We start from the raw sequence: 18,459 nt of genomic DNA, 5'->3' as shown, positions 1-18,459 counted from the left end.
GACGTAGAGAATGGACTTGAGGACACGGGGAAGGGGAAGCTGGGATGAAGTGAGAGAGTGGCATGGACATATATACACTACCACATGTAAAATCCATAGCTAGTGGGAAGCAGCTGCAGAGCACAGGGAGATCAGCTCGGTGCTTTGTGACCACCTAGAGGGGTGGGATAGGGAGGGTGGGAGGGAGGGAGACGCAAGCGGGAAGAGGTATGGGGATATATGTATAGGTATAGCTGATTCACTTTGCTATACAGCAGAAACTAACACACCATTGTAAAGCAATTATACTCCAATAAAGATGTTAAAAAAAACCCCAATAACAACAAGCAAGGAAAACAAACTTACTTCACGATCCTTTACTTAACATTTATGGGGCACTAGGAGCCTGAGGCCATTATGTCAGAGCAACCAGTAAAGACACGAAGGGGCAGTGGACACGTGAGGAGGAGGGTGATCATTCTGGCACAGCGGCTAGGGTGTAGAGGATGGAGGGAGGAAGACCGGGACGACCGACATGTCCACACATGTGAGGGGGAAGAGGCGTGGGGGAACCAGTGCTGTCAGGAAAAAGAAAACAGAGATTCCCTCGTCCACACAAATCCTTGAAATACCTGCCACGAGGGGCAGTCCCTTCAGACTTCTAATTTCCAGATTATACACCGCAGAATCCTTTGAATAACTATGATCAGAGAAGCAGCACCGGGCAGTGTATAAGGTAGCTGACCCTGGGACCACACAGCTAAGTCAAAGCGTACCTCTGTCACTTAGTACCAGTGGGGTATCAGATGAGGTACTTAACTTCTCTACGCCTCTGTTTTCTCACCTGTAAAACAGGTATGGTAACAAGTTTGCTGGGAGGATCCAGTGAGCTGAGGACAAGCACGTCCTGAAGGTCACGGCCAAAACGACGGCATCCACCTTGACTTCTTTTCCTCTCACTCCTCACGTCCAATCTGTCAGCAAATCCTATTAACGCTACTTCAAACTAGATTCAGACTCTGACCACTTTCACCACTGCCACCCTCCTGGCCCAAGCCACCATTACCTCTGGCCTGGGTTACTGCAATGATCTCCTAAGTAGTTCATAACACAGCAGTCATAGTCCTGCTCTGAGAACATAAGTCAGATCATGACACGCCTCTCTCAAGCCCCTCCAATGGCTCTTTATTTGACCGTGAATAAAAGCCACAAGGCGCTATGGGAAGCAATGGAAATCATGGTTCTCGGTTTCTCTTGCCGGCTGTGTTCTCTACAGCACCTACATCGGTCTATATATTTCACTTAATTATTTCATTTGCCTGTCTCCTTTCAGTAGAAAGTTGAGGAGGTCATGGATTTTTGTTTATTTATTCACTAATGAATCCACAGCGCCTGACCCACAGAAGAATCTCAACAAATAATTGTTAAATCGATTGAATGAGTGCACATCAAGTACTTAAAGTGTTCAATATACCTTAGGTATTTTTGGTGTTACTTTTTCCCAGATCTTGGTTGTCTTTTTGAAGAACTTCTCTATTGTGTGAATGCTTTTTAAAACCACACAGTACCTCATCCTCCAAAATATCACCTGAACCAGGATGGGGGGAATGGGGCTGCTATTTTCGGTCTTGCCTACCCATCTCTATTAATGCTGTACTAAGCTGGGCGCCCTTATTACGCCTTTAGACAACCCAAACATACGGACATATTTAATTATTTAGTTTTGGAAGGAACTGATGCCAAACCAATACAGGGAAAAACTGGAGTCCTAGGGGTACGGTCCTTGGATTAGACACTCAGGGCCCTGGTGGTGGTGACAGAAAGTTGCCTTCCCCACACCAGGAATGCTTTGCGATAGCGTTATGTTCTGGGGGATACCTTGTGCTGTGTTTCATTACACGGATTACATAAAGCATGTCAGGTCCGGAAATGCTAATATTTGTACTTATCCTGGTGTTATTTACAACACTATATTACTACATGTAATATATAATAATATATATGTAAAATATATTATAATAGTATATTGCTATGAAAGTTAACAATTGAATAGGTAAGTTTTATTCAGGATGGTTGGCCAATTATATACGTACATATATATATACACACACACAAACAGATATAACTCTTGGCACATAAATGAATGTTTCACATATATGTATTTGGCTATATTCTTGACTGAAACATAGAATTTTAAGATTAAAAACTGTAAATCTAAGGGTAGTTACTCCTTTCTGAAATTAACTGGATTGTAATAGACCTAGTGACTATGCACAATAAAAATGTTCAAAAATTGAGTACTGACACAACATTTTTGGGTCCTAAAACCCTGGTGCCTAGGAAACAGTAAACGTAGGCTATCACTCCTTGGGAATGTGAGTGGCGTTCTTGTTGTCTTCCTTTTTTGCAGTTGTTGTGAGGCTCATTTACACACACATGCATACCAAGATGCTCTGCAAACAGTAAGTACTAAATAAATTTAAATTATTATTCTTTTCTTTAAATCCATTAAACAGATTTACATTTTGGACAACCAGCCAAGCCTACAGCTGAATTAATCCATTCTCCCTACTTCCGATGGAGCACCAGCTATTTAAACATTATATTCAAAGTATCAGTAGCAATAAAACAACAAGAAAAAGCAGCCCTGTTAGCACTTTGCACTGTATATGAAGTGAACAGAAATGTGATGGGGTACTGACATCCATTTCACTTTGAATTAAACACAGCATCACCGCAAATCTCAAGAGATGATATTAAGTTTTGTGTTTGGGTAATACCAGGAATTCTACAGGCAAGGGTAGAATTATATTTGGTTGGCTAAAAGCCAGTCAAACTTCACACTTGTCCTAGAAGTAGGTGGTCAAAAACTCTGTTCTTGTCTTCAAAGCGATTGGCTACAGCTGCTCAAACTATCTCGATTTCAAAATCTTTTGTGTCACTCATTTTGAAAATAAAATATTCGGACATGAGGTAAAATGAGGTCTATTGAAAAAGATATTAAGTTAGAATTGACCTTGGGGGAAAAGCAGGTCGAATCGGACAGTGCACATCAAATAAAAACAAAGAATAGAATTGGAATTTCCAAGTGGCATCAGCAGACATACACAGTCTTTGATTTTATGTCTTCAGGAGAAAAGGACTCAAACCAAGGGAAGGAGGTGATGCATTCACAGCTTTCTCTCTGTTCTCCTCAAAATACATGCTGTAAATTTTCTCAAGTTCACAGTACACGTTTCAGAAGAAGCCTTCCCTTTGGGTGGAAGGAAGTACATGCTCCTTGATGTGTCTGGTTTTGCTGTAATAGTATGTAATACCTCTCTCTAATAAATTTAACCACAAAATTGTTTTTTTAATGTGCCTGCATTCTGCTAATTTATAAAAAGCAGGATGCTGTCAGATAAAATTTCATGAACATGATCTATAAACCAGACTGTCAAGAGTGAAAGGTACTCAGGCAGTACTTAGGGAAACAAATAATGGAAACCCCTGGAAAGGTTTCCTGTGACTGCAGGAAAACAATGTACTGTAACGGAGCTCACATTACCTTGATTTGCAAGTTACTGTGAGGTCACAGGAAATCCTGAAATGTTTTCCACATTTTCTTTTATACATTTTATGTCAAATTTCCTGCAATTGAAATCATACACCCTCCTACTGCTGGAATCTCTTCTGAACGAAAGGCGATCTTGTGACACTCCCCCACGAACACCTAATAACTCAGTTCCTACCAGTGTAACAAGAAAGTGACAGATGGAATTGAGAGTGGACCATGATAAGGCTGAAATGTCAGCTATCCTAACTCTTTCAAAATGAAAACCGAACTGATGTCATTAAGACAACTCTAAAAGTGCATTTAATCTAGTGACAGTAGCCTTTTCTTTAGAATAAGAGATAACAAAAAAAAAAAGACAGACTGTCCCAAGACATAAGCTCACCATTTCTCCAAATCTCTTGTTCAAAAAGTATGCATGGATTGATGGTCTAATTTTAAAATGGCATCCTCTATATGGATATTCTTTTTTTGCGGTATGCGGGCCTCTCACTGCTGTGGCCTCTCCCGTTGCGGAGCACAGGCTCCGGACGCGCAGGCTCAGCGGCCATGGCTCACAGGCCCAGCCGCTCCGCGGCATGTGGGATCTTCCCGGACCGGGGCACGAACCCATATCCCCTACATCGGCAGTGGACTCCCAACCACTGTGCCACCAGGGAAGCCCTATATGGATATTCTTAACATGATTCAAGCTCCCGACAACCACATTGTATTAACTCAGCTATGCTTACGAAAGGGTAAGTCACATATAAGTAAAACGTCCAAGTTTAAAATATTCTCTCAATTTTTATACTCACAGCTGTGGAGTTTAAAAATAGCTTTTAAAATGGACGAATACTACTTTAATATAAACCCAAGCCAAGTAATTATGGCTCATTAATGAATACCAATTTCTAGGGTTTGTTAGATCATGAGTGATTAGGATACATTACCTCTCCTGACATATCAGGGGCCATGGGGACAGCAGGCCACAGAGATGAGTAGATTCCAAAAAACACCACCCAGAGTGCGATGCTGCCCCAGATCGCTATGTGGCTGAACTGTGAAGGAAGAGAATCTGAGTTAAAGGACTATCAGGTAGATGGAGGACTCCCACACTGATGACGCTTTCACAAATTTCCTTATTAATTTTTTTACTACATCCATAAGATATTACCCATGGCAATTATTAACTAAATAACTGCATGTTTTAATTGGATCTTTCATTAAACACTCATCTCTTCCACATCGGTTATAACGCTGGTGGTACTGGCATGTAGAACCGTTCCTTCTCTACCCCTTTGGCGGGTCTCACCTTTCACCCTTACCTTTTTTATCCGCTACCATCTTTAAGCCCCCTTAGTTTTTGCTCCAAATGCTCTTACTGAAAGATGCTAAGACACTTGTATGAATATTAATCTCTGTGTTGATGACTGTCAAATCCAAATGTCTTGTGCCCATCTTTCCCTTGAGCATCTAACTTTCTTTTTATTTATTGGGTCTCTCTACCTGGATGTGAATATACTTCGGTACTAACATATCTAAAATGGAACTTGTTTTATTCAGACTGGATATCTACAAATGTCTGAGGACAAATCTTTCTCTGATAGTTTTGGTCTTCAGAATCATTTTCCAATGAGTTTTCTGCCAGTCTTGGGATACGCTCTACTAAGAAAAGATTCCTAGTCAGTAAGTTTGAAGGCTTCCTCCCGTCCAGGGATATTTACAATGTACAGCAATATATTAAGGGCTCTTGAGAAGTCTTGTGGTAAATAAACTTATTTAAGTTTTACTAAGTGTTTCCACACTAGAGTCTCCAGTTGCCGCTAGTCCATTCCTGACTGCTCCCCCCCACTACAATTAACAACCTGTGGAACCAGGGTAAAGGGACACATGCAGTTAGAACGAAAAACAACAGCAAAAATTAGTGATGACACATAAGTAAATGGGATATTCCTTGGTTGTGACTACAGAGTCTCTTACCCAGGTCCAATACGATGTCTCCAATCCAGCTTTCAAACACACAGTTATCACCACAAACTAAAGCAGAAGGGAAATGTTATTTTATTTCATAAATATGATAGTTCATCAAATTGGACTGGTAGATTACTCACAGCTTGACTTGTACGTCCAACAAGCAAAGAAACAAGTGAGTTAGCTGGGTGGCTGAACATCATGACCACGACCGGCTGGAACTGCCATTTACAGCATCACGTTCCCGACTCCCTTCCCTGCCTTCCCCTCACCCTCAATGGCTGACAGTCCAGCCATGAGCTTCTGAGCATGGGCCTGGCTACTTCGTGTACAATTCAGGAACAGTGATGGAGAATCATCTATAGTAATCTTGGGTTTCCAAGCCTGCTTTAATTTTATTTTTTATCAACGGTAGTACTTAAAGCCTCCATTTTCTAAATTTTAAAGATAAATTGTAAAAGTAATATAACTGGATATTTAGAAATCTGAACACTTACTCTGTAACTTTACTTACCTGAAACCCTGCAGAGTAGAATGTAAGAGCCTGTTACATCTCCATGCTGTACACACCCACTGTCACTGGTGCCCATGCTACTAATTCTAAAGCAGGGGGACCCGGGTTTAACGAACTGCGCTGTGTTTTCCATAGGATAGCATAATGGCTAAATGGAGTCAGACTGTATTGCCCTGGAGTCAGACTATTTGTGCTCAAGACTCCATCATTTATTAACTGTTCTGATAAGGCACAAGGCAAATTACTTGACCTCTCTGTGTCTCAGCTCCTTCATCTGTAAACTGGGACTGATAAAGCTCACCTACTCTATAGGTAAAACACCAAGAACAGTGCTTAGCACTGCAGCATTATCTATTATTATCTATTTATAATCAAAAATATTAAATACTGTTAGTAGCCAAAGGAATTTGGGGCACTTTCAGTAGTTTGCCGGGATGGAAGTGTGACGCTTGCCTAGCACTGGTGATCAGTGGTGAGAGCTTCAAGGGCGCAGTCCTACTTTTGGGCACTGTTAAGGGTTTGTACACAGTATTAGATGCTTTCCAGTGGCGTCATAAAGTCAGGACAAAGTGAAGCATTTGAGCTTTCTCAGCGGGATATCTAATAGCAATTTAGGATAAATATCTGTAGAAATAAAACTCTTGTTAAAATTTAAGTGTTTAATTTAAGCTATATAAAAAATTCTAAAACAAGAGAGAGATTTTGACAGAAAGTTAAAGAAACACTCTCTCTTAAGCCTTGGATACTTTAAAGTCCCTCAGAGACATCTGTGACATCTACTTTATTTCTAAACTTAGTCCATCAAGTATTATTTCTGTTTTTTACTCGTGTTGTATGAGAACAAACCACTAGCCCTCAAAATGTGTTTTCCCTTTTTTTTTTTTTTTTTTTTTACTACTTCATTGAGGTCAATGGAAAGGAGAGCCTCGATTTGCCAAAACCTTAATCCCTCTGTTACTTAATGGTCTTAACTTCCTATTATTCAGTTATTTAAACATTGTATTATAGTTTTTCCACCGAGTCAGCCGTACCAATGGCCACTTAGTATTTAGGACAGCACACTGCCCCCACTTGGGGGCCATGGAGAGGAAAGGACACTGGCTGGAGAATTCAGAGTTCAAGGTTGGAGTAAACTTTCATTAGAGACTAATTGTGTGACCTTGAGCATTTGCATCCAAGTGGAGCTTTTGACCTTAGAGGGAAAAATGGTTTTAAAACCTTTTTTGGTTCTTTAATGGCAGGGTGCAGCTCACACTCAACTGTGCATCCTCCTTAAGTGTTTGACATAGTGACTTAACACAGCGGGGTCCATGCCTCGTGTGGGTTAAATGTCCCAAAAGAGTGGAGATTTCTCTCCCAACTTTCTTTTCATTAAGTTCTAGAATAATTATTGGTTAAACACCCAAGTAGAATGGTACTACTTGCCATAAATTTAGGAAAGCAAAAAAAATACGAACAAGGGCAGTAAAATAAAACTGAGGAAGAAGGGACAAGGAAGAGAAAAAGGGAAAGTGAGGCAATAAGTGTAAAGAAGGAATATTGAAAATAAGAGCAACCAAAGGCCTATAAAGTCAGTGAACCTAAATGACATTTTTATACCCTAATATAAAATAATCTCTTACTAGTCGAAACATCTCATTTCATTTTTAAGAGGAAGTGTAAACAACCCCTAAATCCAGAAATGCACACATTTAAATGTGAAAATGAGCTCGTATGAAAATTCAATTTTATATGCAAACGAGGCAAACGTTCCACACTCACAGTGTAAACGAAGTTTCCCAACAGCAGGTAATCAGAGGTCTTCCCATTTCCAAATACAGTACCTGCATGAAAAGAAGAGAGACTTGTTAGAACTGAAAATAACTGAGGTCCTTTCAGAATCCTTTCAAAGACAAGTCAATTTAGGAGTGCTGAACAAAAGAAGGGCAACCAAGAGCCACACAATGGAGCCAGAAATGAGGCTAATTTAACAAAACACTGTATGAAGTCTCATAAAGTTGCTTAACATGGGTCACAAATGAAAATCAAATTTCCAACAGTCAACATGAAGAAGGAAACTGTTAACCAATTCTCAGGGTTCGTGAGATTAAAAAAAAAAAAAATCATTCAAGTGGAGCTTAATGCTATGGGCAGTAAGACAGAAGGCATTCTGAACCCTTAGAAAAGAACTCTGTTAACAGTATAGATGAGGGCTTTAGGGAGCCTTCTTACTATCTCTCACAGTTGTTGGCATTGGACCGAAAGAGCAACTTACAGAGGGCTGGGGAGCACCAATATAACTCCAGGCACATGGCTCTTTGAGGATCTGGCTGAATTCAGGGGTACATCTAAAGGTATTCTGTTTTTCTAGCAATGACTAATAAACATGCCTTTAGATGAAGGGAGTGGTACTGACAAACCAAAATCACTATTACTGATTAAAAAAATCAAATAAAAAATTAAAAAAATAACAATAATTTAATCATTGGTACCATTGAAAAATGTAAAGCCCATGGTATGTGTCATACAGTAGTTTACTTATGCACATATTTGACAATAGCTATTCAAAGCCTAATATGGAAGTACAAAATATGTTAGAGTAAACTGAGAGGAGACACGGAGCATGGTGCTGGTATGAAGAAACAAGGAGAGCCAGGTGAGCTTTGGACATACAGACCAGGCGGGGTTCTGTTACAAGTTGTGTCATCTTGGTTTATTTATAATCAATCTCCACTGAATTCAGTTTCTTCACTTAAAAGACTGAGTGAAACTCCCTACTTTGGAGGAGCTTTGAGATTACAATAAGTTAAATATATAAAGCACCCAGCCATGCTCCACAGTGTGACCCCGCCTCCCCTCTAAGGTTTTCAGATAAAAGTAGCCACGAAGCGCTGCTTAAGGGGCAGCCCCGAAACCTAGGAGACTACCTTTCTCTATGGAGTATCCCATGATGAAGGACACAGGATCTGACACGCTAACATGTCCTGTGGTATGTGGTGGACAGAGATAAAGGCCTGCCATTAATCTGTGAACTTTCATAGAACCAAATTAACAAACTCAAATCTACAAAATAACTGAAAGCATCTTGTGATTACTTCTGGACTTCCATACTTCTGCTATGTGGCACGTTGGTTAGGTCCCTTAATCAATATAAGCAAGTTATCAAAAATAATCGTAGTTGGGTCCAACTAAACCTTCTAGTCATCACTGGTTTGTCATAAGCTGGAGATTCATTTCAAAATCGAATCGAGGAAAAAAGTTAAAAGCCTGTTGTTGCGTTTATCAGGTTTGGCATTTGGATGATTTAGGTAAATTATTCGTGCTAAAACTTTCCGGTCTCTGGACCCCTTTACACTCTTAAAAATTATTAAGAATCCCTCAAAGCTTTTGTTTATGTGGTTTATATCTACCAATATTTACCAAATTAGAAATTAAGAGAGAAATTAAAAAATTTGTATTGATTTACCTAACAGTAATATACCCTATATATGTAACATAAAAACAGATTTTATGAAACATATTTATTCTCCCAAACAAAAAAATTAGTGAGAAAATTGGCACTGTTTTACATTTTTACAATTTCTTTAATGTCTGGGTTAATAGAGCTGGATTCTCATATTGTTTTGGTTGCCATATATGAGGGAAATCCAAATTCACAGAGAGATGGCGTTATAAAGGAGAGAAGTATTTTAGTAATCTTTTCTAATAATTGTGGTTATTCCTTGATACTACTTTAAAACTCAAGAAGTTTCTTACAGTGGCGGAGATAGTTTCCTAAAGGCTAGTAGCAGTGTAGAATCTGAAACTGTTTTGGTGGGAAGCATGCTGTCGTGCATACTGAAGTAGAGATATACTGTTGTACACACAAAACTTACATAATGCTATAAACCCATGTTACAATAAAAAAAAAATACACCTAACCTTAAAAAAAATCCATTGGTCCATTTTGCATTTTGAATGGATCTTTTACTTATGCACGATTCTGTAACCTCATGGAAGTAGCTGGCTCAGCTCACAACTCAAACAAGCCCCAAGACACTCTACCTTGATAAAGCTGCTGCATGGTGGGTATGCAGCCGAAGTGCTTTACGCATACTTCCCATTTTGTCACACAGAATATTCCTAAGATGTGTATCGAGTTTCAGGATTTAATAAAAGTATTAGGTTTACAGCTTCTTCAAGGGCATTCTTAAGTGAAATAGCTTTTCGGGGTTGTTTTTTTAACGTGGGTGCATGGCAGTGAAGAATGACTCCTAATACAATTGTACCCCTGTTTGTGTCAAGGTACCAGCAATTTTACCCACTATTGCTCTTGCGTCAGCAATGAAAAAGACAAATAATGTCTTGATAATATAAAAAGTTTGAAACTATTTTCAATTTTGAAATTGAACTAATTTCAATTTCAAATTTTGACCTCATTCATGGACCTGAAAAGGTCTTGAGTCTTCTCAGGTGACCATATTTTGAGAAACGCTGAAGCAAGTCGATGAATGAATACTTAGCCATACATTACATAGTTATTTCTATTTCTTCTGTACCCCATTCTTTCAAACGCTAAAGAAAACAAAAAATCCTTATGTAAAAATAAAAAGAAGACCAAAAAAAGCAGAATGTTAAAACACAATTTGTGCTATATGTTATTATCTCTTAAGAAGAGAAAGCACATGTTCTCTGGACTTGGCTGGGTTTGGGTTCCTCAGACAGCACCCCTTGTGAACTGGTTCTGCTGAGGCTGGCTGGCTTTGGCAGTTCCCCAGACAAATGCAAAGGGAGACTCTTCTGGGGCTGGTCTTCTGGGGCTGGAATTACTTAGGAATTCCTTTCAAACCCTGTCATTGCTAAAGTGTTTTGGATTGGTAAGGTGATGTGGAGGCGGCTTGGTTTGAGCTACTTTTGATATTAAGTTTCTTTTTTTTCTGATTTAGAACACTGAAATAGCAGTTTCATAGATGGACATGCCTAGTTTTTCATACCTACATTGATTTTGTGTTATGAAAATAAACTACCTGGAGAACTTGTCTAAAGTCCTTTATCGTACCCTAGATTTCAACACCCTATGTCTCCCCTAAGTGAAAGCAATCCAAATGTCCATCAGCTGAGGAATGGATAAACAAAATGTGGTCTATATGTACAATGAAATATTATTCACCCATAAAAAGGAATGAAGTACTGATTCATGCTGCAACAATGATGAACTAAGGTCACGTATTATGATTCCATTTATAGGCAATGTCCAGAATAGGCAAACCACAGAGATAAAACTCAGTGGTTGCCAGGGGCTGGGGGAGGGGGAGGGGAAATGAGGAGTGACTGCTCATGGGAATGGGGTGATGAAAATGTTCTGGCATCAGAAAGTGGTGACATTGGCACAATTCTGTGAATATACTAGAAACCACTGAATTGTACAATTTAAAAGGGTGAATTTTATGGTATGTAAATTTTATCTAAAAAAAAAAAATGCCACTGTGATTCTCCTGGCCCACTGGGTCAATATTTTATATTTAATTAGATTTTCTTACCACACTTATTTCTATGGCCTAGAACATGAGAAGTATTCACTGTTGGACTGTCAGAGTAGTTAATAAAGGAATGAGATGAAAATCTCCGACTAGGACATGAAAGTACTGCCTTCTCTGCGACACTCACACCCTCCCACTCATGCTCTCATGAACTTCTCCACAACGGACTGGGTGCCGACGGTGAGCCTGGCGCTGTTCTAGGCACTACGAAAACAACAGTGAACTAAATGGACAGTTCCCTGCCCTTCTGGAGCTTTGATTCTAACAGAGGAGAATGATAGTTATAAAAAAAAAAAAAAAAAAAAGCAAATATATCACACCCGATAGGCAAGCACCATGAAGAGGATACAGGAGGATGGGGAGAGGGGGGCAGCAGGGGGGCGGGTTGGTGGGTCTCTGAGGCAGGGCGATCCGGGAGGGCCTCTCTGAGCACAGACCCGAGGGCGGGAGGAAGAGAGCAGCTGGAACATCTGGTGAAGATGAGGAAGAACACAACGGCCTGCGGTCTGGAGCACAGGGACAGGGAGAGCGGGCTGGGGAAGAAGGAAAGTCGGGTGTGGTTAGCCAAGGCTGGGGCTGTGGATTTCTTTCTAAATGTGATAGAGCCTGTGGGGTTTTGCGGAGGGAGGCACCTGGTCTGATTTACGTTTTACAAGGATCCCTCCGTAGGTGGGATAGAACATCTGGCACTGCATTTCATGGGCCAGCGTTAACTCACAGGCTGAGAGGACGGCCAGTACCTCTAAAGGACGCACAGATCCTTGGGTGGAGGTGTCATGTTTGAAGTACTGTAGTTTGAGAGCTGAATGGTCAGCCATCTTCCTCAGGATCTCAGGGCAAGTTCTGCTCCGGACACAGTAGCACCAGCTTAAGCATCCCAGCCACTTTTCTAAAGTGGCTACTTAATCATTTTTATGTGTAGAGGAAATTCACCATAAGCCTATCTCTCAAAACTGACAAAATAACATCACCCCCTCAAAGCAAGCAGAGAAAAGTTTACACCCCAAGATGAACTTAAAAACATATTAAAAATCTCATTTAAAGCTCCGGCTCAAGTACTTGAAAGTACTAGCATGTCTGATTAGGTTCAGTATAAAGAGTTGATACAAGCCTCACAGGTATAATAAATAGATCACATAAAATATTAGCACTATCGTCTTCAAACTGTACATCAACAGAGGAAAAGAAAGAGCCCTAAAATTTAACTCTCTGCAAGATTGGAAAACATGAGAAGTAGAGAAGAAAGGCTTTGCATATATTAAATCACTTTGCTCCCAAAGGAACAGTAAAAATCTTTAAAGTGTGTACAACGTTTAGATGCATGTATTTTAGGTTAAGGAAAAATACCATAACACGAAACACTGCTATAATTTTTAACGTATATTGACAATGAATTATTTTTCGAAACAAGTAAAAAGTCATCTCTTAGCATGCATGTCCTTTCTACTTACCATACTGAAGGGCTTTTAGTGGAAACCAAAACAGAATAACTGAGTGGAAGAGGCCATTTAAACAATGAACCCAGAAAACCTGAGGGAAAACAAAAATCCATGAGAACCATTTGCGATAAACTAGCTCTGTGAACTCTGACCTTTCTTTTTATCTGTGAGCTAGATTCACAAAACGTGTTTCTCTCGGGCCACCACTGTGAATTAATAGAACTGACAGACACTTTCTGCCTCTTAGACCTTCATGGGTCATTTATTTATTTTTATGTTTCTCAAAATGTTTTTTCAGCTTCACTGAAATTTTTTCTACTTCTTAAAAACCAAGTATTAAAAGTTTAAATTTCTGCCTGAAAAAGAAAATAAAATTTCAAATAACTGCAGACCTTGAAATTCTTTAAGTGGGACTATTTTCATAATTCCACTAGAATAGACTTTTGAAAAGATTGTAATTTAGTGAAATCCCTACTTTCTCTTTTCCATGTGCAATAAAAGTGTAAACTTTTTAATGGTAAGGATATAGTGCATTCTCTCTCTCTCCCCCTCCACACACACACACACACACACACACACACACACACACTAAATATAGCAAGTATAACACTTAAATTGTATAATTCCTTAAAGCAAAGCATTTTCACTAGGACCTAAGTAATAAAAGACTTTCATAATTTTTAAACACCTGTCAACATTAAACTTCATACAATTATAACGTAGTTTAACTGTTATTGCTTTCTCATCTATTGTATTTTAAGAACAAGAAAGCAAGTATCACTGATCTTTTCTTTGTAACATGGATGTGAAAGATTAAGTTATAGAAAAACTGTTTAGAACTCTTATGGCCCTTTGAATGGTTGCAGTTTTGTCATTCAAAATTGCTTCTTGCAAACAAAACTTATGCTAAATAAAATTGGCATGCATTAACAGTTTTAAGCTGTTCAAACAACAGAAATTAAGTTGCCTGCCTCCCAAAATTTTCCACTGTGATCTCAACCTCCTTTGTTAGTTCACCCAGCCACACCGGGTTGTATGATCCAATTTACGCTCCAATACATTACACATTTGAACTTGTGTTACTCATTAACCTTTGTCTCTTCTCCTCACTATGTCATTACTGCAAGTTTTTATTTGACAGAAAGCACAGGTGGGTGCAAGAAAAATTAGTTCTACTTTTCCATTTTCCTGACTGATACTTATTGTCACATGTTAATCCTTTAACCCCTGTCATGACCTCAGAACCTCCGACCCTTTTTACCATAACAAACGTAATCATCATCATTCAGGGCAACAATGCTTCTACACTGGGGACCCGCAGCACTAGCTGTGTATACACATATGCATTTTGTAACCATGTGTCCCTGAATTTTAAAATGTTCATATGGGATTTATTCAAATAATTTTCACTGAAATCATTAGAAAAAACCATAAACCCTATAAAAATTGTTGGCATCTTGTGTATCTATAAATATTTAAATGGATACTGGAGCTGTAGAATCTATTTGGGTTGATCTGGTGACTTTTCTAAACGCGTGGGCTTTGCAGACAGTGAAGTACTTTGTATACAACAAAAGAATAGCAAAAAGTACAAGGAAGGATGCTCACACATTAAAACTATATATGACCTGCTACACTTTTTCACTGGCCGCAAGGCTGTTTCCAAGTTGCCACATGCAAAGGGCATGAAAGGATGTGACTTTCTAGCAGAGTTTTTTTTTTTTTTTTTTTTTTTACTGAATTTATTTATTTATTTTTGGCTGCATTGGGTCTTCATTGCTGCACGCGGGCTTTCTCTAGTTGTGGTGAGCAGGGGCTACTCTTTGTTGCAGTGTGTGGGCTTCTCATTGTGGTGGCTTCTCTTGTTGCAGAGCACGGGCTCTAGGCACACAGGCTTCAGCAGTTGCAGCATGTGGACTCAGTAGATGTGGCTCGCAGGCTCTAGAGCACAGGCTCAGTAGTTGTGGTGCACAGGGCTTAGTTGCTCCGTGGCATGTGGGATCTTCCCAGACCAGGGCTCGAACCCGCGTCCCCTGCATTGGCAGGTGGATTCTTAACCACTGTGCTACCAGGGAAGTCCCTCTAGGGGTGGTTTTGGGTAATCCTGTGAGGATCAGTTTATGTTTATAAGCAACAGTACCATGGCCAAGGTAGTGGCTGGGAAGTTAACTCTCGAGAGAGCACCGTGAAGCCTGAGCTACGGGAGATGTGGAAGTGTGACTGAGGTTGATGTAACTGCCTGGGTCGGTGAGGATTACTGTTAGCATGCCAGTAGGCCTGGAACCTTCCTAGCTCTCAGATTACATTTCCAAGGAAACAAGAGCTCATGGTCCATTGTATCTGCCCTGATATGGCTTTCCGTCACTTGAAAATACTCACCGTAAGTAATGAAAAACATTACAGCAAGGCAGTGGAATTTAATACAAACTGGACATGAAAATTAAATTTTAAAGAATCAAAAAATAAAACATTTAAAAATAAAAGCATAGACCTTGCATATTATAAATAGTAAAGGTTTTAAAAGACCACTAAAAATACTTTTTAGAACAAATGGTGTAAGTCAAAGAATGCTTTAGTTTTTTTCTTTTTTTTAATTTAACCAAATTCAGTTGTTTAAAACCATGCCCTCAAATTGTATGCATCTGCACACCTGGACACACTGTGCACAGTGCATTCTTGAAGACCTCATCTCAGAAGACGAATAACATCCTGGTGGTAAACTTAACATTATCATTTACTGTATGAGGTTAGAGGCACTGACACACCTGTTTCACTCTATTCCCTTGATATACTGAGAACAAATGTCATTTGAGAATTTTATGAAATAATAAATATTTTAAAAATCCTACATTAATTTCCTAAATTCAAAACACTGAATTTAGCTTACAGGTAATTATTAGTAACATAACATGCATAACATAAAAAACATGCACTATATCGACTGGGAAAAAATTCTGTGAAGGTGTATTTGATACTTTTATTATCGTTTCAAAACGGCATCCACCTTGACTGTTATAAAATTAAAAAAATTTTTTCCTCCCTCACACTGGATAGAAACACGAATTACTAACATACTACTGGAAACATTTTAGAATAAATAATTGCAGGAAAAGTAAACTCTTCAGGAAATTAGATATTTTTGTTGCTGAGATGAAGAAATACCATGGATCACAAAGATGACAGGAGCCCATGGCTTGTTATGTAGGACATAAACCCGGAATATGATATTAGATAAAGTGTTGGTTATTTAATCTTGTATTAAATTTTATGTCTTGGAAATACTGAGTATTATGGCCGAGTTATCTACCAGAGACTATATTTTCAATGCCCAATACAAACAACCTAATATTCCAATAAGGACAAGGTTATTCCACAAAACAGAAAATTAGAAAAGAATGATATATTACCTCTCACCACTTTATATGTGTAAGGACAGTCCTTGTCAGTCCTGCAGTACTGACCCCTGTGAGGAGTGACCATTGCCCCAGAACACTGCAAAGACAGAAAGTCAGAGGGCCAAAGGGGCACCTCTTCTGCCTGCTAGACCCAGTTTACTGCTGCCTGGCAAACCCCAGTGAATTGTGGCTACAGTTTAAATTTATAGCAAAACAAAACAAAACAAAACAACTTCTCAGTCCATATCAGAACCCTAAGCAAATCTGACCTGCCATGGTCAGGACCCGGGAGTTGTTTCCTTGGCTTTAGAAGATCCAATGCCCCAAGCGATTGGAGCAGTAAAGCAAGTCCCACCAGGGCACTGGTTCCTACCTTGGTGTTGAAGTCCAGGGCATTCTGAGATGTTTTGTACAATTCAGGATACTTCAACATATTCTCTTTTCTGCATGATCTCTCAAATATTCCCAGAGTTAAGGGCGGCATTGCTGTAAACATCTAAAGTGCACAAACTCGTCATTATACCAGGCAGCCAAACTCAGGGTGAACGTCTATCTCAAAGCATTCAATAGAACAGGAATAATAAAAAGTCCTAAACTTACCACGTTATAAAGACCTATGCACCATCTCTCAAAGAGGATCTGTCCAGAAAAGCCATTAACAAAGGCAAACCAGATCTAGGAAGAAAACAATCCCAAACCCCCCAAATTAGAACACAAAAACCATAAATTCGTTGCTTAGAATCTGCTGTATACTCAACCACTGCATAAAAGCCTCACTGACATAGTATTTTCACGACTCTCTTGAAAATGGCATTTTTTTGGTTTGCTTTTTAATTCGAAGGGATTCTTTCGTAAGGTCTTTGCTATTTAAGTCAGAACTGGTTCCACTTGTTGAATCAAAAAAGAACTATATCAATGGGCAGTCACAGACTATAAAAAAAATTAGATATAACCTTGTTTCCTAAAAGGCACTTACGAGAATATATTTTATGCAATTAAAATTTTAGAGCTTTAATTCCCTTTTAAAATATCTACCTTCTGATAGCTATTTAAAGATTATTGTTGTTTTCATTATAATTAAAAATTTGTTTATTTAGAAAATAAAATAGTTTCCTATAATAATATCATCACCATTTATTTTCTTCCACTTTGGTTGTATTCATGTAGTAGCTCATTTATATATATTCATAGATTTATCTTACTGGGAAGCTGTATGTAGTGTCATGTCCTGCTCCTCTCCTTAACATTATATAATACACATTTTTCTTAAGTTGTTACATGTCCTTTTTTTTTAATTTTTTAATTTTTTTAACGTCTTTATTGGAGTATAATTGCTTTACAATGGTGTGTTAGTTTCTGCTTTATAACAAAGTGAATCAGTTATACATATACATATGTTCCCGTATCTCTTCCCTCTTGCGTCTCCCTCCCTCCCACCCTTACATGTCCTTTAAAATGATGTTAATGGACATATATCCCCTACAGTGTGGCTATAACTATTTCTGGATATTTAGCTTGCTTCCGGTTTTTGCTATTATACATAATTCTGAACTGAATATTCTTGTACAGAAATCTAAACATCTCTATTTCTTAGGATGAATTATTTTTTAATAAAAATAGCTTTACTGAGGCATAATTGACATACAAAAATGACACACATTTAATGTATACAATTTGGTGAGTTTGGACATATGCATGCATGCATGAAACCATCACCTAATCAAGGTAACAGACATATCTATTACCTCTAAAATTTCCTCATGTCCTTTTTTCTTTTTCCTTTTAGGATGAATTCTTAGAAGTAGAATTAATGGGTCAAAGAACATAACTTTTTCTTTTTTATGGTTCTTGATAATTATAGCCATCAGAATGCAAAATTTGAATACATTAAAATATATTTTTTAATATAATAAATGTGCTTCTTTATATAAAAATACTTTGTAGCTTAAATTTATGCTTTGATTAAAAACAAATCTTTAATAGAGCAACACGTTCTTATACATTTTGCAGTTCTCTTAAAAACTGAAAGCTTAACTTTGGCTACAAAATTAAGGGGCAATATAGGGAAACTTTCTCCAGCATGTTTAAGACAAATGGAAAATTAAAGTGAATATCAGTAAATCAATAA

General features: G+C 38.5%; 1 protein-coding gene across 6 annotated transcripts in view; it reads right to left on the bottom strand.

Annotated features, from left to right (window-relative positions):
• ATP8A1 (ATPase phospholipid transporting 8A1) overlaps positions 1 to 18,459 on the bottom strand; it is a 236,037-nt gene that overhangs the window by 31,921 nt on the left and 185,657 nt on the right. For all 6 annotated transcript variants that reach the window (XM_060012624.1, XM_060012626.1, XM_060012628.1 and 3 more), the window contains 6 exons: positions 16,932 to 17,006; positions 16,705 to 16,827; positions 12,949 to 13,027; positions 7,761 to 7,822; positions 5,495 to 5,551; positions 4,465 to 4,572 (listed from right to left, as the gene is read on the bottom strand). In XM_060012624.1, the coding sequence (XP_059868607.1) occupies positions 4,465 to 4,572; positions 5,495 to 5,551; positions 7,761 to 7,822; positions 12,949 to 13,027; positions 16,705 to 16,827; positions 16,932 to 17,006 (504 nt within the window). The remainder of the gene's footprint in view (positions 1 to 4,464; positions 4,573 to 5,494; positions 5,552 to 7,760; positions 7,823 to 12,948; positions 13,028 to 16,704; positions 16,828 to 16,931; positions 17,007 to 18,459) is intronic.

This window comes from Delphinus delphis, chromosome 5 (genome assembly GCF_949987515.2).
Source record: "Delphinus delphis chromosome 5, mDelDel1.2, whole genome shotgun sequence".
NCBI classification, from domain to species: domain Eukaryota; kingdom Metazoa; phylum Chordata; class Mammalia; order Artiodactyla; family Delphinidae; genus Delphinus; species Delphinus delphis.
The sequence above is the reverse complement of the archived record's forward strand: the minus strand, read 5'-3'. Positions and strand labels throughout refer to the sequence as shown.